We start from the raw sequence: 23,628 nt of genomic DNA, 5'->3' as shown, positions 1-23,628 counted from the left end.
AATGATGGAACCAATTTTGAGCCTAAATTAATATTTTTTACTGAATATTTATACTAGATAGTTATATCAAACAGTTTTAATTTAGGCACTCAGTAATGATCAGTAACAATCCTATGGATTGGGGCATAAGTTCTCTTTTTTTATCTTTAATTTCTTCTTTTTTTGGAAGAATTGTCACACTTAACAATCCTTGTTCCAGGTATCATGTCAATGCCTTTTAATAGCTGATGGGAGAGATTATTTCCCTACAGAAGCTGTGCTGAAAGAATGGCAGTTCTACCCATGGGACTGTCTGAGGACTCTCTCTTATCCAAGGATAAAGAAAAAATTAAACAAATGGCTAAATAAACAGATGTAAATAAGAATTATTAACTAACTACATTACATTCATGTGCAAATGAATTTTCATACGTTATTTATTATTTTGTGTGCATCAATATTACTCTTGTCTTAAGGCAATAATTCAGAATGATATAGTAAATTGAAGGTAAAACAGAAAAATCCTCCTTTTCTTATAGTTGCTCTGTATGAAAAATTCATCATCCTTGGAGTTAAAATAAAAAAAAAAGGATGTTATCACTATAATTAATTTCAATCTATACCAAATAATTTCTAGTTAAATAAATCAAGTTTAAATTGAAATCATTAAAAATAACTTGAGCAAATTATATTCTACTGCAAATGATGATGCTCAAGTAACCACTCTACAAGCCCATCTCACACAATGTACATAATAAATGGTGCAGTACCAAACTGCAAAAAAAAAACATTTTTAAGCAAACAAATATTATTTAAAAAATGACAACTTACTTTCCCTTCCATACTGAATGTTTTGTACACAAATAGCTCGCTACCTCTTCATTGTCAGGTAAAGACATCATCTCCTGACCTAATATTAAAAAAATTATATTAGTCAGTTTTATATTTGCATCATAGAATAGTAAACATAAAATGTTAATGCCAATATTATTAACTTAAATTCTGTGCATTTACAAGTTCACACATAATATACATATTCAGGGAATATATTTTAGTGACATAGTTATTGTGCAGTAATTATGTAAGAATATAACTGTACGTACCGACTTTATTATTTTTTATCACTTAATTAATAGCAGCAATAAACAAGAAAAATTATATAAAAATATTTTTTTGGAAAAAAAAATGTACAAACTCTATTACTACAGTGATAATATCATAACTATTTCAAAATATAACAAATAATATTTTATTTTCTGTGGAGACTTTCTTTTAACAATTCTAAAACAGGTTATAAATAAGTCAAACATATTTAGAAAGAGAGACACTCAAACAGACTGAACACAATGGTGATGTTTTCTAACTATTTTCACAAATATTAATTTCCTGCAGATGAATAAACAGTTCTATTTACAAATTATTAAAAAATAATACTATTTAATCACATAGATTAATCTCTTGTTAATTACAATTGTTAATTGTAATTAATTTATTATGTGCTAATATTTTATGCTGAATTTATTTTACAAAGCTTTTCAGTTTAATCTATAGTCCGTTTTTGAAGCTGCCAAAATTTAATACTGCATTCTGTGTTAAAGAACATTAAACGCAAAAGTTAAAAATACAATGAAATTGATATTTTCACTCTTATTACTTTTAACACAACATCCATCATGTGCATATACAACTAAAATATTTAAAGTTATAGCCAGTATAATTGGCTATAACTATTATGGCTCACATAATTACAGAAATATATTATAAGTTATGCAGTTTTGTTTAACACATGCTTTTTTTAAACTGCATTTTTCTGAATTATCAACTTCAACATTCGATGATAAATAATTTTCAATACCTCAAAGAAACAAAATAAATTCATAAAAACTGATATGCAAATAAAAACTACAGATACAAAGCCCCAAAAATTATTACTCATTGAAATGTGAAACCTTAAGTAGTGTTTTAAGTTTGCCTTTATTTTCACCTTTTTAAATTACCATACGAGTGAATAGTTCATCAATAAACCAATTACTCTTAACTACATTATTCCATGTAAAAAAGTAAATTTTGAAAATATTAGAATTTTTTACATTTAGGAAGATGGTATTCCATCATACTAATAATCTTCCACCACTAACCAAGACTAAGTCGATGTAATTTTTAATGAAAAAATGACTGGGTGATAGTGCTATATAATAATTTAACCTAACTAGACTTCAAACTTAAACTTTCTTTTAAATATTATGGAACAATGCAAAGATTACAGAAAACACTATAAAACTTTTAAGACTATAAGACTTTTTTTAACTATAGAATACACATGTAGTGGAGTGGAAGGCTAAGGTGGATATAGCCCTCACTGAAACTGTTGGATAATAGGGGCTGTAGCCCTCATTGCCCAACAATAATTAGACTTTATCATTCAGGGGTTAAATCTAGTAACTTGGGTCCAAAAAATCCATTTTTAGCATTTAAAATTTTTGTAATGTATAACATCTCGAAGTATTTTCACAAAATTTGAGATAAATTGGTACATAATCATCTCCCTAGTCATTAATCCCCTCCTATATACCTTAACCCTGCAAGAATAACGCTTTTACTCGACGTGTGAGCACCACGCTCACTCTGACACAATACTAATAGAAATAATTGATTACTGGGGATTTCCTGCACAAGCCAGAAATGCAACAGTTGCTTATTCATTCCAAACACATGCATAGGCAGCTAGACGGTGATCCAAGAATCTTCAAAAAGTTTTTAAGTTCTTTTGCCAAGTTCAGCTAGTCCTGGAAAAGTTGATGAACTAAAAATTTTAGCGATGTATTATGATAATAAATGTTCTGAATCTGTCCTCCAAGCGGAGTACCTCATTTAGTGTGAGGAGATAACTCATTAAATTTAAAATGCGATCTAGAAGTGATTGAAGTATTGGATCACTGCAATAAAGAATATTTGCCTAATATCCATAATCTCTTGCAAGTTTTAGCTACTCTTCCGGTAAAAATATGTAGCAATAAATAATCATTCTCTACAATGAAGTGAGTCAAAACGACTGCATGTAACAAGTAGGGGGATGGAAGATTAAGTTCGTTAGTTTTTTGTCAATGCATAAAGATATTACTGATAATCCTGATGAAGTTTTAAATATTATGGCGAGAAAGGAAAATCAACGACTAGCTTTCTAATATTTCATAACTTTTATTGGAGTGTAAATATACGAGTATGACGTATAAATGTGGATTATGAAAAAAATTTATACTAACATTATGATTCTTATTAGCATAGTAAATTATAAATTAAATCTAAGCATACGTTTTGTGCTTTTCATAAGCAATAAAGTATAAAAAACAGTTTCAATAAAAAATGAATTTCATTATTGTTATTATTATTATATCATTATCAGCTCCCTTAGCCCCTCCCTGAAAAAAAATCCTAGCTATGTGCCTGCAGGAATATATATTCTGACTGAACATTATGTAAAACAGCTTGTTTCAGTATTCACCCGACCACAAATGATGTATTAATGCAACGGCAGGACAGTCTGAATGAAAATATTAGTAAAGACAACTTGAACATATTAACTTTATTCAATGAATAAGTGAGGTGAGGACTTTTGGGTCATCAATAGCAATGTGAATAATTTAGATTACATGTATCTAATGACATTTGACAAAAATATTAAATTATATAAATCATTTTCCTTCTATTTTCCATTCAAGTAATTCCTCTCGATCAAGATCAGAATATTGAATAAAAAAGTTGTAATTATTATATATTTTAACAATACGACTAAAAACAAGCTATTTTTTAATTTCAGTTTGTATAAGTTCTCCAAAAAAAGTTAGAATTTACTTCAATTTAACTCCTTTCTTTTTTCTGTTTAGCATCCGTTCAGGTATTACTTTAGAGGACGAATGAGGATGGCATGTATGAGTGTAAATGAAATGTAGTCTTGTACAGTCTCAGTTTGACCATTCCTGTAACCAATATCCGATAGAATCTTTATAAGTCACTATCAAAATTCAGATCTGAAAATTACTTTATAAATAAAACTGTTCTATGCTGTAAAACAGAAGTACATACATTTAACAGGGAGAATGAGGTTTGCTGTACCAATGCTGTCAGCATAGGTTATATTCTATCAGTATATAAGTCTTTTTGAGTTATCAAAAAAAATCAACTGTGATATTTCTTAAAATAATTTCAGATTCTTCCTTTCCTTTTTACAAAAAAATATTTTTGGTTTTCTTTATACTAAAAGTAAAACAACAGTGTGTCATCAAGATAAAATGAGCTAAATTTTATTATACGATCCACCAGGTTGGTCTAGTGGTTAACATGTCTTACCAAATCAGCTGATTTGGAAGTCGAGAGTTACAGCGTTCAAGTCCTAGTAAAGCCAGTTATTTTTACATGGATTTGAATACTAGATCGTGGATACCGGTGTTCTTTGGTGGTTGGGTTTCAATTAACCACACATCTCAGGAATGGTCGAACTGAGAATGTACAAGACTACACTTCATTTACACTCATACATATCATCCTCTGAAGAATTATCTAAACGGTAGTTACCGGAGGCTAAACAGGAAAAAAAAATTATTATACAATCTAATATTACATTTTCATCACACTTCCTTAAACAAAAACTACTATACACGTAAAATTGAGTAGATACTTAAAAGTATTTAAACATCTTTAAAAAAAAAGTTTTTTAATAGAATTTCATTGGATTATATTCAGTGCTGAAAATGCATATGAAACAACTTTATGGGATATTTACCAAAGCAAAGAAAATTGTTAACCAATTTCCTACTGAACATTCTTACTACTATGTTATTTGAATACTACTGCATTTTTAAATTAAATTCACTAAGAACATAAATTATACAATTTCCTATCATTATTTAAAATTTTAAGTAAATTAAACAATAAGTTAGAGAAAAAAGAATGGAAAAAACACACCAACAATTTTCAACCAGAAAGTTACAAAAAAAAAGGAAGAAATTATTTGAAAACATGCACTTTAAAACAACACATGCATACAAAGAAATAAAATTTTATATAAAGGTTTAAAAAATCTACCTGGTGATTAAGCATGTTTAACATATTTTTCCAGCTAAACCTTATAAAGAGTTAATGATTTTGATATGATGTCTTATCAACAAAAAGGAAGGCATTCACATTTATTTAATTTATTCATTAACATTTCTTTGTGTAACAGTTTCCAGCTTTTAGATTAAAAAAAAAAACAGGATTTTGCAACACACTGATAAATATTTTCTGAGAAAACAATTCTGAATAAAATTATTTTTGAAAGAAAAATATAAATTCTCAACATTATACAAATAAATAATGAAAAGGATTGCTAATTGGCTACATATACAGATATTTAAAAAAAAATCATTACAATATTTTTTATTTAATTTGAAAAATGCATTGTTAGATTCTGAAGAGGCAGCACGAACATGTGTACTTGTTACCAAATAAGGAGGGGAAGGATGTGTTAATATAAAAAGCAACAAATACTAAAAAAAAAAAGCTAAATTTATGATTAAATCTACCCTAACATTAAGTTGTTCATTATAAAAAAAAGAAGAAATTAAACTAATAAATTTCTTCAAATAAATTTTTAATCAAATTATAATTTCTGCTTTTTTTGACAATTTTCTTAATTTCACAAGTACTTTTACAGTATGTACTACTTTGTCTTGTGAATAATATACACTAAAAAGTTTTAATTAAGAGTGAGGAAACTCCTGTTACCTAAAATGTACAACTAATTTATACATTTATTTATTAAAAAAACTAATCAATTAATGTGTATTTATTAACTTAATGAATCACTACATACTACAAAAGCATTTGTGAAATGAAAATTCTTTCAAAAAAACAGTAACTATAATCTGATTAATAACTATATATTCTCTGCTACCATACAATTCATTCAATAAATTACTTATTAATACATTTTATAATTACAAGGAAAAGAGTCCCAATCATTTTAACCATTAATAAAATAATAAAACAAATACATACGACCAAATCTGCAACTTTTTCATTCAATTATTTCTTGTAATTTAACTGAACCAAATTATTATGTTGTTATTGTGCATATCATTAGTTTAAGTGAGTTCAAAAGGCCAAATGTAAAAATAAAAAAGTAAATAAAATAAAATCTTGCTAATGAAAGACACAATGTAACTGTAAACACGTCTTCCAATTACATCTCTGACCAATAAACTATTCATCACTGTGATTTTAATAAAAATTGATATAGTACTAAAAAACACTTGCTTGTCAATATCAAGACAAAACCTCACTCAGTTTATTTTAGTACTTGCTGGGTTTTGAAGTTTATGTTTTTGATAATTTTCTGATTAAGTAATAACTTTGATTGATGATTGTGATTTTACAGAATTTAAGAGAAAAGTAACATAATACATTACAGTAAAATAAAATAAAATTTAGTATAAAAAAGATAGTTTACCTGAATTTCTTTTGATGTATGTAAAAACTAAATCATTTTATTTATCACCACTGCATAATGTGCTTTTAAAATTGAGCTCCAAACGTGCCTCAGAAATTTAATAATAAAACAAACAACCATGTATTGGCATAAAATTAAAAGACGCATTATCCTCTGCAATACTCAGTCTCAGCATTATTATCCAGGTTTTTATGAAATGCATTTAAATATTACATCATACCTACCGACTTCAATCACTGTAAATCATAACCTAATTTTTTAAAGGAAGAGAATTCATTTTCTTAGGTAGTAAAAAATGATTTTAATCTGCAAGTGTGACATAAGATGCATAACCTAAAATAATAGAAGATAAACACTATTCTTTTCAGAGCCGATTATAATATGGTTTTGCTTTATTTTTTACTATAGAATTTTGAAAAGCAATAAATATGAAAAGCTGTTATAAAAGTTAGAAAGAAATTACCTAATATAAATTATGTAAAAAAATACTAACAAAGTTGTAAAAATAAATTTGAAGATTAAAATAATGAAATACCTAAATATAAAAATTAAGAGGAAGAAGAGATTTGGAATTCTATCACTAAAGTTTTATTGACAAATATTGTGAAATGTGTACAGAAAAAAATAAAAAGAAAAAAATTAACTTACATTAAAGAATGAAATTAATTTGATTTTGTTCAACAATATGATCAACTATTTTATTGCCATTTAGGTAAAATTCTTGAAGAGTTGTTAAATCATCCTTTTTCAAATATTCCCACATATATTATTCTTTATTGTAGTAATAGATATTTAATTATTTTTACACTAAATTATAAGGCGCTGTCCATGACATTGAAGCCGACCAACCAAATAAATATACCTATATATTTTTTATTTTAGTTATTTATACATTTCTACTATAATCAGACAAAAATATTGTTAAGTATGTACCTGGTTGGTTTCTTTAGTATTACAGGCAGCAGTTACACATTTATAACAAAATTTTGTGTGTAACACTATTATAAGGACAAAAAAGTATTCTACCCTATTTTATTCTTATATAACCTAATACTATAAGTATGTAGTACTGCATACTAACATACATACTACAGAATGATAAAACAGTAGCAATTTAATATAATAGTATCAAAAGGTTAGATTTAGATTTATTCATCAAATAAGTTAAAAAAAAGAAGAGAAACTATTAAGGAATGAGGTGATCACCAATTTTTAATGACTATTATTTATAAAACATAGATACAATGCTTCATAAATCTGTTAATGTACAATTATAGGATTTATCTAAAACAAAAAATAATCAAAGAAAGAAAGAAAAAAGTTACACAAGCCATGGGCAGACACAAATATTTTACATGACAAAAGTAATTTGAACAGAATCATAGCTTACGCAAACTAAATTTCGGCTTAAATAATTAAGACATATAACCAATGATGTAATTAAAAAAGAAAGTTATTGCATTAAATATAATATTTTATACTTAAAAAAAAAATTATTTAACACAGTAATTAAAAGTTTCATTTTATATGCATTAAACAAATTTTCTATTAAGTAAACCTGTCTTAAGATTTTATATTAAATTAAAACTAACTTTATTATGAATAAAGATAGCTATCTCATTTATAAATTGCAAATGTGTATGTGTATATATATATATATATATTTTTTTTTTTTTTTTTTTTTTAAATCAATTCTTTTAAGAATCATACTCCTCTGTACTATACACAAATATATTTATTTTATTAGATCAACCAAAGTATAGAATAAATAAAGTAGGATGATGTTGCATAAATAGTGGAATAAGGTAAGTCATCCTACTTATTTATTCTGAACTTTGGTTGATCTAATTAAATATATATATAAACATACTAGCAAAAACTAATTAATTATAAAGTAATATATTAAAAAAATCTAATTTAATAGGATTTTTGCAAATTAATGTAGTTAATTAGGCTAAAAGTAGAAGATACCTACCATATCAAATAAAGAAACAAATTGGTATAGACTGAATTTTCAGCATTTATCAATTATTCTCCTGAGATATTCTTAAAATTTCAAACATTCCCATCATCACACATACTTTTAAAAGATAAAGAAGCCATAACAAAATAAATTAGATATTAGATCAAAAGTATTTACTTTACCGAACCTATCAAAAATTCTCAAGATAAAGCTATGTGTAATGATGCACTCCCTAGTCTGCTTTCCAATTTAAAATTACAAAACAGAAGAACTTAAGAATTATATCAAAAAATATATACAGAGTGATTCCAAATTGCACAGGAATCTCTCAGGAGATGATTCTATAGCTGAAAATAGGAAAGAAGTTCATACAAGCATAGGCCAGAAAAAAAAATCATTAGCGAGTTTTGGCTTGCAAAACATTTAACCCTGCTTTCTGCTCCCTCTGTGAAATTAAACTGTACTAAAACTATTGGGGTAACTTGGGTGCTTCTTTTTGGTTTTTGATCTAAGAAATTGAATAAAACTGGTCCAAGATCTCTATCTCGCTTAGATTGAAGAAAAAGAGGGTAAAACACGAAAAAGTTATGTTGGAAGATATACTTTTTTTGGTTTGGAATAAAATAACTTTGTTAATTTAACAATAATAAATAAAGATTTCTAGTTAACTTTGTAGAGAATTTAATTCTGAGAAAATTGAATAACATCAATTAAAATTAATCACAAATTTGAGAAGTTCCACAACTTTAATTAAAAACAAAGCACACAAACTGGATCGGAAAAGTGATAAGATTTTAAACAGAACAATTTTCATAAATGTTGGAACAACATAATGTAAATGAACACAAATAGAAAACTTATCAATAACAGAAAAAAACTGATGTGGATACCACATGACTTCCTAGTACGCCTATTAAATTACATATACACATTTTTTTTTCAATCTAAGGTTAATAAATGAATATATTTAAAAAAAGAAAAAAAAAGTGATTCGAACTGGTGTGCGATACAAATAGTTCATTAATTAAAATCTTCTTTGGCTACAACTCTAGAACCAATGAAAATAAGTACCATTTATGATATATCGCTGAAAATCTCTCAATGAGGGCTGATTACTGCAGTTAAGAAAAAGTCCAAAATCCAGTTTTTTTAGATTTTGGGCTTTTTTGGACACTTTTGGTCCAGTTGATTGCAATCAAAAGGGGAGGTGCACAACTAGATTACAACAGTCCTAAATCCAAAACTTCAACATTCTATGGCTAATTGTTTTTGAGTTATGTGAGGTACATACTAACATCCCTCTATATATATAAGGGATAGTGATGCAAAATCAGAACTGTCTCATTTACAATCTAAAATTTTGTGCCTTAAATGAAATAAGCCATCCTGCCCCCTTTAAGAGAAGCAATCTGTGTTGTGACGATCCTGGTATCCACTGCATACCCTTCATTCCTAGCCCTCATGGGCTTTACCAGAGGTTGTCTTTTAGACCCTCTAAACCTGATAACATATCACAGTCATCAGTTTGGTCTCTTTCAGGATGCCACTGATGCAAATGCCTCGAGCAGACATTTTCATCAGTGTATTTACATAACTTACTATCACCTTCATATGGCTTCTTCCAACCACTATCATCAACCGTAACTTACAATCCTTAACTACCAAATTAACAGAATCGTGGAAATGCGATCCCTGTGTCTTCCTCTAACACCAAAGGTTTCGCACAAAAATCTTCCCATATCTAACTTTAATTAGACTACACACTCAGATCACTACTTGATTGAGTCTTTAAACACCTCTCATATTAAAAAAACAAATGTTGATGACAAAAATGACAATTTTGTCCTACAATTTAATTTACTTCAAAGTACTCTTGATACTTAAAAATCACAATACAGATTCACAAATTTAATAAACCTCTAATGAAATCATATCCTATATTTTTCTGCTGTGGTCAATGCTTTGCTTTCTCTGATTTTGGGTGCAAGGTCAATGCCTATACCCTCTCATACAGCAGCTCCATCACATAGTTCTCCACACATCCATTCTTATCCTAAAAACAAATATCTACCGCAGCTCGATGGCAAAGTTCCTTTCTTGATGAAATAAGGGCAGTAATCAAACAATCTGGATATTAATATAATATGAATACAAAAACTGAACTGTTAAGGTATTAATCCTAATAAAATTGTACTACAGATGCAAAAATAAAAAGTATCAACACCCAAAATGTAAGAAATATTTTTTTATAAGTAACAAAAATATTGATAATATAATTGTTAAACACAAAACAGTAGAAAAAAGGGACAAAATATGTTTAAGTTAGAATCTGCAGCTACTGATAAGAATATTCTAGCCAGAGTAAGAAATTTGTAAAATCACAGAGAATCACAGATTTGTCTTGCAAATTTTATTGAGAGCTGATCCAATCTCTTGGTTTTATCTCTCTTGATTTCCTTTCATCTTTTAATATTATATAATTCATGTATATATGTTATTTACAATTTAGGTGAAATTCAAATTGGCTCAATATAGCTCTTCTCATCAGAGAAAATATTTACTAGGCCACAAAGCAGACATGGGTATTGTGATATGCTACACAACATGGATTACTGCTAATTAGCTAACAGCACCACTTTAGATCGCAACTTTAACATTCTTAAAAAAATTTCTTAATATCTTTCTGATATTTGGTCAACTTTATAATTTTAACAAGTAAACCTATCTAGCAGCCTCATCTCCAAACCTGTATCGATTATATTCAACATCACAAGTTTTTGGAATTTTTTATTTGCAAACAGATAGAAACAATAGAGAATTCAGGTAATACTTCTCCCCTTTGTAGTTTTAAATCCACACTCCTGTAACGCCTTACAATTCACTCAAATTAATACTTTAAGGCATGTGTGTTTTATAGATTCACTAGTTTTGTTTTTCAGTGGCTACAGAACATTAGTTTCAGTTCACTGACTTATAACTATGAAAAAAAAAGTGATGAATTCATTCACATAGAAAATATGAAACTGAATTAATAGAAAAACTAGATCACAAAACTTTATAATGACAATATAGAATAACATAGTACTACGTATAGAACTTTGTTAAAAAGTGTATAAAGAAAAGAAACTTCAGATTTCTAAAACTTTCCAAATCTACAGCATTGTGACATATTTTTATCTAAAACTGAAATGAAATGAAATAAATATCCACAACTTCAAATTAGAAGAGAAACAACAATGATTTGTCAAACAAAATGCCAAAAACAGAGCTTTAGAATATCTGGGGGAAAAACAGTAAGCCCAGAATTTTTTTGCCCTGGGGCAAAAACAGCCCAGAATTGCAGCCATCTCTCAGGGAAAAAATTAGAACAGATGACAAAAAAAAATTACATTGTCAAATAAGTAGCTTCATATTATGTAAAACTTGTACATATCAACTTCATAGATCTTTAAAATACAACTGAATGTACTGTCAGTACTTATTCACACAATTATAAAATAAAAAATTGAGTTCATTGCTAGAAATTACTATTTAAAAAAAAAAAATGCATTTACTGACATACAAAAAATTAAACCTTTGAACTTTTTTATACTTATTTACCAAAAAATAACATTAATACCTCAATGAAAAACCAAAGAATATTCAAAGTGAACTGAGTTTACTTTATATTTTGAAAATCATGCATCTTTTAATATGAAGCCAATGAAAATAACTTTAATAAATTGGTAAAAGTTAATGTTAGAAATATAAAAGCAAATTCTGTTAATACAATAAACATGCACCAATTAAAAATATTATATAAAATGAATAAAGGAAATAAATGTTTTCAGTTACATATTTGATTTTACTGAAACTCAGAAAAAGAAAAAAATTTCAATGGCCATATCATTAAACAAGTGATCATTTTTCATTTCTTTTTATAAATACAAATGTATGCAAATTAATTAAAGAGCCCCAAAATGAAAACTCAGGACCAGAATCTCTTAATTATGTCTGGTTTGATTACTTACGGAATAAATTATTCCCCATTTAAGACTCTCAGATTAAATCCTCTTCATGTAGTTTCATTCACTTATTGTTCCTGTGAGATAAAAATTATTTCTTAGAGAGATTATGTTTCAAAAAAATAAACTATTTTTTCTTCTAGTAATAAAACTAATCTCTCAAGGATTATTATTATTTAAACAAAAAATCATATGCCAAAAATATTATCTAATGACTATTACATCCAAATAAACAAAAAGAGAATTTTCAACAAATAAATAATAATAATCAAACGGATAAATACATAAGTTTCATGTTACCATAAATATACATATTAACTAAATTTAAAATAATACAGTAATGTGCAAATTAGTGCGAACACAGGAAATTTTTTGTTTATTTCTACGTTGTGGCTACACATAACAATTTTATGCTACATTTTACGCTTTTTTATGCTAAAACATACAATTTTTAAGTTGTCTGTATAGTAAGAGGTTATTGTTCTTTAGTTATTTAGCAATTTTCATGTTTTAAATAGTGTCTGTGAAAGTTTATTTCATTTTTTAATAAAATCACATAATTTCATAAAATCATATATTTCATTTTTTGTTCTGCGTGTCTTGAATAAATAATGAACATAAATCCATAAAAGCATTCGTAAATTGTTTCTCTTTCTGAACATACTAGTATGATACAACAAATAGTTTGTGTGGTATTGGACAGTGGTCAGTAAATGCTACCTTAAAAAAATTTAAAGTAACTGGTTCCTTTTCATTAAAGGAAAATCAAATGTCGCCGTAAAAGGAAAACTACTACAAAGGATTGATTATTAGCAAGAACAAGTAAAGCTCATCTAAAATTATCTGTTGTGGACTTAAATCGAGAATTAGCAGCCAGTTGAACAGATTTACACATGACAACTGTTAGATGCTGTTTCTTGCAGCTGGATGGAAAGCTCGTCAGCCAGCTAAAAAGCAGCTTTTAATAAAAAAAAAAAAAAGACTTGTGGGCCAAAGCACAAACTGGAGCAAAGAAAACTGGAAAAGTGTAATGTTTTCTGACGAGTTTCTGATGAGCAAAGGGCTTTATGTTAGAAAAGCATCAGATGAAAATACATCACTGGCTCATATTCAACAACCAGTTAAACATCCCCAGAAAAACATTTTTGGGGTTGTTTCAAATTTGAAGGCACATTTTTCACTTTGTTCATTATTCCCAGGAGATTGAATGTTGAAAAGTGAGTGGATACATCAAAATTCTGAAGGAAAGAGTTGTGTCACAGATTCTCACAAGGCAACGGAGTGTGCCAACAAGGTTTGCTGCCATGCCATACTGCCAAAAAAAGTGGAAAAAGTTTTCAAATAAAGAAACATTAATACTTCTGTGGCCAGGCAACTCCCCAGACTTAAACCGAAATGAAAATCTTTGAGCAACAGTTAAAAATTGACTCTAAAGAATCAATTGTACCATAAAAATTGGCCTCATTAAAGCAATAATATCAGTATGGGTCATGATGATGAAATCAAAAAAATGTGTATTACACTTGTTGAATGGATGCCAAATTGTGTACATGAAGTAATTAGCAATGAAAGAGTGCATATTAATTACTATATATTTTATACAGATATAATTTTTTTCTAAATAGAGTTGCTTTTTATACATTTGTGCTCAGATTAATTTGCAAGCCACTGTATGTATTACAAAGTATGAGAAATTAAAAAAAATAATAAATCAGCTGAATTAAATAATCATTTAGTAAAAATAAAAACAAGAAACTTTAAAATTCATCTCAACCTGAAAAACAGTGAGAATGAGTTGTTGAACACAAATCAGTAGTACCAGATCTAGAATTGTAATAATTGGGTACATCCGCAATTACTGATTTAGGATCTGATCAAAATGTAAATTAAAATATGCCTGAAATTTTATGTATAAAATTTATTGAGAAAAGACTGGTTTTGGGAACCATAAAATCTCTGATGCCTTCCAGTCAGAACAAAGAGATGCTACAGTTCTAACAAAAAAGTACATAAAAAGCCCTATAAAAAGTAATTATATTATTACAATATCAGTAATCTGTGCAATTTCTTATTACAAGTAAAAATGCTTTAAATACATTTATGTTAAAGAATATTTAATTAAAGTGAAATTCTCAGAAACGGATTTTCTAGAAAGTTCCCAGAGAAAACAATTAGACAGTTTAATATAATATCAAACAAAAAAAATTAAAGGAAAAATAGATCTCGAAGTTGAAAAATGTCTCAAACCTAAAAAATAAATAACTGTAAAATAATAGTTAAAACAATTGAAATAAACTGTTTAAATGATTGGTCCAACAAGTAAATTGTAGTATTAATATTCAAAATATTCTGAAGTTGAAAGTATCACTGAAGTTTAGAAAAACGAAAATGAAAAAAAAACAAAAATTGCAGAATAAATCAGTGGTAAAAAATTAATGAAAGGAATTTTAATGATGTAATCGACTAAGTACAACAATAAGTTAACTTTTGTAAGCATAGTTTTCACTCAGGTTGGAAAATTGTATTAGATGCAGGTGAAGGAACTATACTGTTGCAGTGTCAAACTTAGCATGAAACACTCTTGCGTTTAACTGAGCATGCGTGCATGTATTTGTCTTTCTGTAGAAGTCTACATTAACTCCCCTTCCCATCCTCTCCCACTACAACCGCTCACCAACACAAACCCAAAGGCAAGCAAAATGAACTACTGCAAATCAACTGACTATGCTTACAAAACTTAATTTATTGTACACTGACATAAACAGTTTTCTCTAATTTACTGAGTTAAAAATATGTCTTATATGCTATACACAATAATTTTTTAAGTCATTCAAATGTTTTCAGAAGATGTACACAACTACACCTTGTTACATATTTATTTGTTAATATCCTTTCAGCAGGTAGCATGATCAATGATTTAATAAATAACATTTTCAACAGAAAAATTTAAATATTAATTTTTGTGTTCTTGATAGGTAAGAATATTTTTAACACAAGTTATATACTAAAATCATCCTTTTTTTATAGTAAATATCTCACAACATCATGCTATATGAAGAGAATGAAAATGTTTGCTCACACAGCAAAAAAATATGTACTCATGTTATTCACTAGTGAATAAGTTCACGTATATATTTTTCCTCTCGAATTATTTTGACAAAGTAATCATTTTATCCTTCTATAGTGTAACAGTCATGTAATAAAATACCACTGAGCTAATTCTAACTATATTACATTACATAATATATTATATTTTGTTCTGATATTTCTTATGACAGTAACAAAAAATAATACTTTTGAAAAAAGGTCCAAATGTACATTTAAATGTAACAAATAATTAATAAAGAAATATAAATATTAATAAAGAACATATCTTCGCTTAACTAAAACATAGTACATGAAAATATAATAATCATCAATTATATAATTATAAAATACCTCTCACCTTGACCCAAAGCAAAATCATATAAAGATAATTAACAACAGATTACACTATTTTTGAGGAAAAAGTGTAATTCTAGCAATACAATAAAAAAGCAATATTCAAATACATAACAAAAATTACATAAAAAACCCATAAAATAAGCTGATTTATTCAATAATATCAGATTAATAATATTATTTTTCCAAATAAATAATGTAGTGAAATAACGGGGGTCAAAAATGTAAATTATCCACTGATACACACAAAATTTTACTTGAATCTGATGTCGCTTGGAAATGGCCAACTTCTCAAAAACATCAAATAAGGATTATTAATGTATAAAAATTACATCAATATTTCTCATTAAAGTGCAATATACAATGTTCAAACACTTAACAAACAAACCAGTGGAAAATGAAAATTAGCAGGAAACAATTTAATGTTTTAAAAAGAAAAAATGTGAACATAAATCTAATGAATAATATTAAAATACATTAATAAATGTCTGAAAAAAATTACAATTGTTTAAATCCAAAAAGGATAAATGCCTTCAATAAGCAAACACACTATTTTCTTACATCAGTGAAAGTAAGTAGAATAAAATTTCTTGTTTTCAACTTAATAGTTTTAATAAATTTACAACTAATATTGGGAAGAATAAAAGAGAGCAAAAAAAAACTTACACTCATTGTTTTAGTTTTAATTTAATTAAAAAACAAAAAAGATTAATGTTATTTTAAGGGTTAAGATTATTTTAAGGCCAGCTTGAAAGAACTATGTAATTTATACTATTTCAAAATGAATAATCAGTATATATAACCAACCAAATGTGTACAAATTTAAAATATATTTCATATACATTACTATTATAATATGTACGTGTAATCTGAACTGGACACATGATAAAAATATTTATCTTATGTACTTTTTAATTTCCTCTATAATGGATTCATTAAATTTTTCTTGATTACTAAACAAAGTACAACACTATTGAATGATATTGTATTTTAATAGTGAAGAAATATATATGATTACACAAGATACGTAAAAGAATAGAACTCAATAATCATAATTCAAACAACTGCATCATTTAGAACAATTACAAAAATGTTTAAAGAAGTATATGAAATGGACAAAAGTTAAGTGTAATAATATAGCAAATTATCAAGTATGTAGCCTAACATGATTGCAGTGCATTATGTTAAAGCTGTAATAATGTTATTTTTAACAAGGTAAGTACAAAAATAGAATTCTTAATTAATTCTTTGTCTTTTTAAAAAAACCATTACGCAACCTTACAGTACAAATTCACCATCTCCTACATTACTTCTTTTCAAGACAGTGAAATCAAGTTTATCTCAATTAAGCATTACTGAAAGCAAAATTACAATATAATCTTGGTAATAGGAATTACCAATCAGTAATAATTTTAAAAATAGCATCACTTAACAATTATTAAACAAAAAAAAAAAAACATGTAGAGAAAATAATCTTTTCATCATTTACAATCTCTTAGGAACTGACTAAACAAAAACATTAGACATTTGTCAGGAATTGAATTTAAAAAAAATCAGCTGATTTCAGAGAGCCAGAAGGCTGAATAAAATGTGAAATTGCTAATTCAGTTAATAGATTTTTTTTGTAAAACGGTTAGGTTATGTGAGGTTCAGTTGGAGCTTTTGTCCTAAATACTAAAAAACTTATATTACTTAATTAATGAGCTATAAGATCATATCATTAATTACTCAAACTTGATACTGTGCCTAACTGATTGTTTAATACATAAAAACTTTTCAACCATTACTTAAATGTTTATTTTAATTAAATTACATTTTATTTTTAATTTAATTTAAAGACAATTAAAATATGATAATAGTTCAAGTAGTAAGAAGATTGCAATTATTACAAGATATTATATCAGACAACCCCTATTTATATAAGCAATTTTAGTTAACTTTTTTTAAAAATAAAATCTGAATAGTGTGATTTGTCCTCACTGTTAACAAACAGTTACTTTACTGCAGACATTAGAATAAATATAAAATGTAAAATTTATCATGCTTAATATAATAAATATTATAATTACAATTTTATATTTGAGATTACAAATCTCACAAAGGGTCATTAACTACATTACAGTCTGGATTAACAATAACATTATTTAAATATAATAATTCAATAATTAAAGCATTTAACCTCAAACTTAAGTTATTTCGTTTTATTAATTTAAAAGAATTCATTTATGAATAAAACTGTGTAATTATTACTTGCCTGAAATCCAATTTTCAATATGTCAATAAAGAATGGTCCTACATTACATTTATCATACTATCACACTGACACTGATAAAATGTTACAGGTTAGCTGTATTCAATGTCTTGTTTTTACAAGTTTATAAATTATACTATGCATGTTTTTTTAAAACATCATTTAAGATGCTAACTGTTTTATCTGGCATCACTAACTGAAATAATTAATAATAATTAGAGGTTAAGAGACTAACAGAGCAATAACATTTATTAGCAATAAACAAACTTGAATGGAACTGACCATAAAAATATTCTAATATATATACGAGTATGATAACATAATTTCATTTTATTATACGGCCTGTCTGTAACAAAGATGATTAATTTTGATACAATTACTGTGACAAAACATTTAAAGCAACATGCAAAGTGATTTTTTTATATTTTTTACAACTTACATAAATGCAAAACATAATACCAGTAACAAAATAAATACAAATATTTCTAATTCACTTATTAACTATGAGAAATAAATTTATTAGGCTCAATAAAAGAAATAACATTAATTTTTCAAACACCAATTTATTGAGATTTAAATATCAATCATTATTCAGAACAAAACCAAGTTAATCCAATATTACTAGTTTCTAATATATAATAATTACCAACACCCTATAAAAAATTCAAGCAGGTAAGCATAAAAATTAATTTCCCAAAATTTAAAAAACCTCAAACCTAAAAAAAATTTCAAATTTAAATTTTGTGGATCAAAATTTAAATTTCAGATGACCCGCACCATTATTCTGAGTAATAGAAAAAAATTACTGCAGTGGGGAAACAGAATTTAAAATAATTAATTTTAATATTGTGTAAAAAAAACAGTATAATTCTCTATAAATGAATTGTAAACAATATAATTACACACCAGAACTAATATTTTACTTTGTATATAAACTTAAGTTTCATTTACAATAAAATTAAATGATCTAGATTAACTCAAAAGAAGGTTTTCTCACCTAGAATATATTCCTAAAAATTGAATATTTTAATAAATATTACCAATTAAAAATACATCGATCTGATGAATTACTATAACTTAGAATAATCAGATTTATATAATTTGTATAATTTTATTAAACTAAAGACCCAAAAGAACAACTACTGCTGGTAAATACAGTTCTATGTCTCAATGAGTTCTAGAGAATAAAATTCAAAAAGTTTTATCAAAAATACTGCTCCATTCACACAATATGCGTAAAATAAAAAAAGGGCTCAAAACAGAACACAATGACAAAAAACATTTCTGAACTTGTTCAACTTTAAGATTATGAACCTGACAGTATGTCTGCTGATGACACTTACGGCAGTACCACAATATGAATCAAAACCAATAATTTAGCATCAGTACAGTAAAACTTAATATTTTATAACAATATTATACTAAGAAATAAATGTATTTGAATATCTGAATGAAAAAAAAAAAATTGAACCCATTTTTTAAAACTCTTTCACTGATAAAAATTAATACAATCACAAGTGAAATAACTAATATTACATTACCAAGAGAACCAATATATTTAAAAATTTTGAAATCAATACTGAAAAAAATAAGATCATAAAAATGTTCTTTAAATCCTGGCAGATAATTTTCTTGGTTAAGGATAGATGTTTTCTTACAATATATTTATCAGCTATTAGGGCAGGCCCCTTGTTTATCAGGAGGCTGCATGAAGAATGACCGGTAATTATGCGTTGACAAGCAAAAAGAAAAGAATTGAAATGTATATGTTATTAAATAAAAAAAAATAAAAAATGATTTTATAACTGATTCAAAGAATAAAAATATTGAATTGATTATTACAATGTAACTTCCATTAAATGAAAATGTCAGATCAGCAGGATAAATAACTGTGGGCGGGCAGGTCGTGCATATGTGTGTGTGTGTGTGTGGGGGGGGGGGTGGAGGGGGATTGCGGAGAGGCAGAATACAGTGGTAGGAAGAGACAGAAAGAGCAAGTGTACAAAACCATCTAATATACATATACAGATGAATCAGAATATAAGATAAAAAAAATGTCAAATATAACAATGATTATTCCAACAGACAGCTAGTTTTTTCTTGTCAGCATTTCACATACATACATTCACACACCCATATATTATATCATATTATGTTTCACAGCAGTTTATTATTAAACAGTAAAAATAATTATCTAATAAAACTGAATGTCTAATCAAATATAAAAAAAGGTAATAATAAATAGAATTTGTTACAGCATCACATGCTTTTTATCTCTAATAAAAAAAAAAACTATTTCTAATAAAATTATATTATCAAATTTATTAAAAAACTCCAAACAATAGGATATTTTAAGAGTTTGTAATAAAACTATAATCAATTAACATTATACACTTTTATTTTAACAAATTTATTATTTCATAGTTTTGAAAGTAGATATTTAATAATGTGATTATAATATAATTCTTCAAGCAGGAAAATGTATAATTAAACAAATTTATAACATACGATGATAAATTATTAAATAGTAAACTCACTCACATAATAAATTAAATAAAAATCCCATAATTTAAAAAAGTAAATGCTGAATGTTTTTATGTAATAAAACATTCATAAAAATAGACATACGTCTTACATAAAAGAAACATGAGCAATTCATATTTATGATATCCATAATTTTCACATTACTGACAGAAAGTAACAAAGGAAATGAAGACAGTGATACAAATGAAAACATTAAAAAAAACAACTTTGATAAATAACTAAAACTATACGCAAAAATTCTTAAACAACAAATATTTCAAATACTTTTATTCAAGAAAAAACCATTTCCCTTTTCTTACAAGAAATGTAGCAATATAATGAATACTTACTACATACTGGTGGACCAAAAATCACTTCCTACGGAAAAAAATTTACAATTTGTTTTATTATTAAATATTATAATTATTTTTCTTTCACGTTAAACTTAAATAAAAACGAGGCTCATTATGGAAAAATACCCTCCAGGAAAGAATAAAAATAGTGACATTTTTCTCATACAGTCAGGGGAGTGATTCTGAGAAAATAAAAATTTAGTAAGTTTTACAAAACTAGAGTGGTTTTGAAGTTTGAACAAACTGGATCGGTAGAAGATGCCAGAATATCAACAAGACCAAGCAAGATATTCTAAAAATAATGAAAATATTTACTCTGTACAGAACAGTGTATTGGAGGATGCTACAATGTTACATGAAAATGTTCAACCCAGTTGGGCATTAGTCGAACATCACTGTCCAGAATATTGAACATGGATTTAAAAATGTTTTCTTACAAAATACTCCATTAAAATGAACTTTTGATTATGTATTACACCTGGAATACTGGTGGGAATTTATCAACCCCACCATGATTCTGATGATTTTTTTTTTCTTTTTTACCTAATATTTGGATGAGTCACGAAGCCCATTCCTCCCTTAGTGGCTATGTCAATGAAAAAAATGCTCATTTTTGAGGTACTCCCAATCCACACATAATTGTTCTTTACACACAAAAAGTTACAGTGTGGTGTGCTATTTCTCAACAAAGAATCAACAGATTGTATTTTTATTTTTTTTCAGAAAATGGTGAATTATTTTTCAGAAAATCGTGTTTTGGTGACAGTGAGAAATGAAATAAATATCAGCAAGTGCTTGAGAAATTTTTCATTCTGGATCTTAGGGATGATCTCTTCTTGATGGGGGCTACAACTCACACCAGCAGAGCCTCAATGGAGTTCCTTAAGTAAAAGTTTGGAAACTGAATAACTTTGATTAATCTACGTTTTCGGAGGACTTCAAGGTCACCAGATTTGACGGCTCCTGATTTTTGTTGGGGGTTAGAAGAAAATATTTACGTCAATAAGCCACAAAATTTAGAAGGGTTAAAAAAACAACATTTGGGTCGAAGCAGTGGCAATACCAGAAGAAATATTGGTTTTAACTATACAAAATGTGTTAAAAAGAGCCCAGATTTATGAATACTTCAGACATCAGTATTTAAAAGATATTATTTTCAAAATATACTTGAATAAATCATGTTTTAATTGAAATTTAAATAAAAAATTATTTTTCAGTTAATTTATAAAAAAAGTGAGAAGTTAATTTTAGCCCACCCTGGGGCAAAAACAATGAAACACAAAATACGATCAAACTAATTAATGTTGAATGTGTCTGGAAGCCAGCCATCAGTTGCATGCATATTTACAACATTCTTATATAATATATTTCACCTATTAGAAAACAATCTCATGGGAAACTTTCTAAAGTAAGCTGCTTAAATGGAATTTAAAAAATATATATTCAGTAACATGCAATTTCTTTCTTTCTCATTCACTCTCTCTCTCTCTATCTATCTGTGTGTGTGTGTGTGTGTTGTGTCAAAATCCTTTGTGAAGAAAATAAACTGCCAATTCATTGGGAGGCTTTTAAAGTTAATTAGCTACAGTATTATAAAACAATAATAATGTCATTTGCTTTACATGGAATAAAACTGTGTTTAATTAAATGTATCCTATAAACATACAATACATACTTAGTTGAATGCATGAAAAGTGTAAGAAGAATAAAAGTAGATATATCACATATGTCTAATTCAAAATTATGACTAATTTGAGAAATTTTGTTGCAAAATAAATAAATTTGGTCAGTATAAACTATGGTTTTTGTTGTATTTACATACCTTTAAAATGGTTATTCCCTTTAATTTTAATTAAATGACTATCTGATAGACAAAAGTTAAAATATTTCTGGATTTCAACTGGCCTACTACATGCATTGCTTAAAAATAAATTAAATGTAATTGATATATTTTAATTTCTTACTTCACATAGGCAATCCTATTTAGCAATCTTCTTGGACACCAAACTTATACAGACAGATAGTCAATCATAGCAGTTATCTAGATAAGGGAGGGTTAGCTGTCAGAAAAACTTTACAGAAACTTCTTGAGTTTATTACCAGTTTCAAGGTAGTGTTTAGATTAAAGAATAAGAGGGAAGAGAACAATAATATAAGTAGAAATTCTGCAATTAAAAAAGTATTTATAATATTCATAATTTCAAAATAATTTATCATTAATGAATTAACAGGCACAACATAAAGGGAAAATTTTGAGTACAAGTTAGCAAAAAAAGCAATAATACAAATTATTATACTAGCTACACTATTTACACTACTTTAATCTACGAGGCATATGTAATTTGAAAATTCTATATCGTAAAATAAATAAAGGAGATCCCTCTAAAAACATGTTCTTCTTTATGAATAGAAAATTATAAAAAAAAAACATAAAGCTTTAGGTTAATTTATCAACTTAATTAAAGATATGAGGTCTGTTCAGAACATAACTGAAGTTTATTTTTTTAATCTTTATTATTAATTTTACAGATAATTGAGCCCTGTCGCCTTCAAAGTACTCCCCTCCCCAATTCACACATTTTGTCCAGTGGTGTTTCCACTTCTCGAAGCAATCCTGGATAGCTTCA

The 23,628-nt window shown here is 26.9% G+C and overlaps 1 protein-coding gene across 2 annotated transcripts in view; it reads right to left on the bottom strand.

Annotated features, from left to right (window-relative positions):
- The window catches only part of Rme-8 (receptor mediated endocytosis 8), a 189,307-nt gene that overhangs the window by 145,244 nt on the left and 20,435 nt on the right, over nucleotides 1–23,628 (bottom strand). The window contains exons 2-3 of one of the 2 annotated variants that reach the window (XM_075361095.1): nucleotides 12,440–12,510; nucleotides 811–889 (exon numbers count right to left, since the gene is read on the bottom strand). In XM_075361095.1, the coding sequence (XP_075217210.1) occupies nucleotides 811–889; nucleotides 12,440–12,458 (98 nt within the window). In that variant the 5' untranslated portion in view covers nucleotides 12,459–12,510. The remainder of the gene's footprint in view (nucleotides 1–810; nucleotides 890–12,439; nucleotides 12,511–23,628) is intronic. The other variant, XM_075361097.1, reaches the window with a different exon arrangement.

Source organism: Lycorma delicatula, chromosome 3 (assembly GCF_047948215.1).
Source record: "Lycorma delicatula isolate Av1 chromosome 3, ASM4794821v1, whole genome shotgun sequence".
In the NCBI taxonomy this organism is placed as follows: Eukaryota; Metazoa; Arthropoda; class Insecta; order Hemiptera; family Fulgoridae; genus Lycorma; species Lycorma delicatula.
This window is presented reverse-complemented; position numbering and strand designations above follow the sequence as displayed.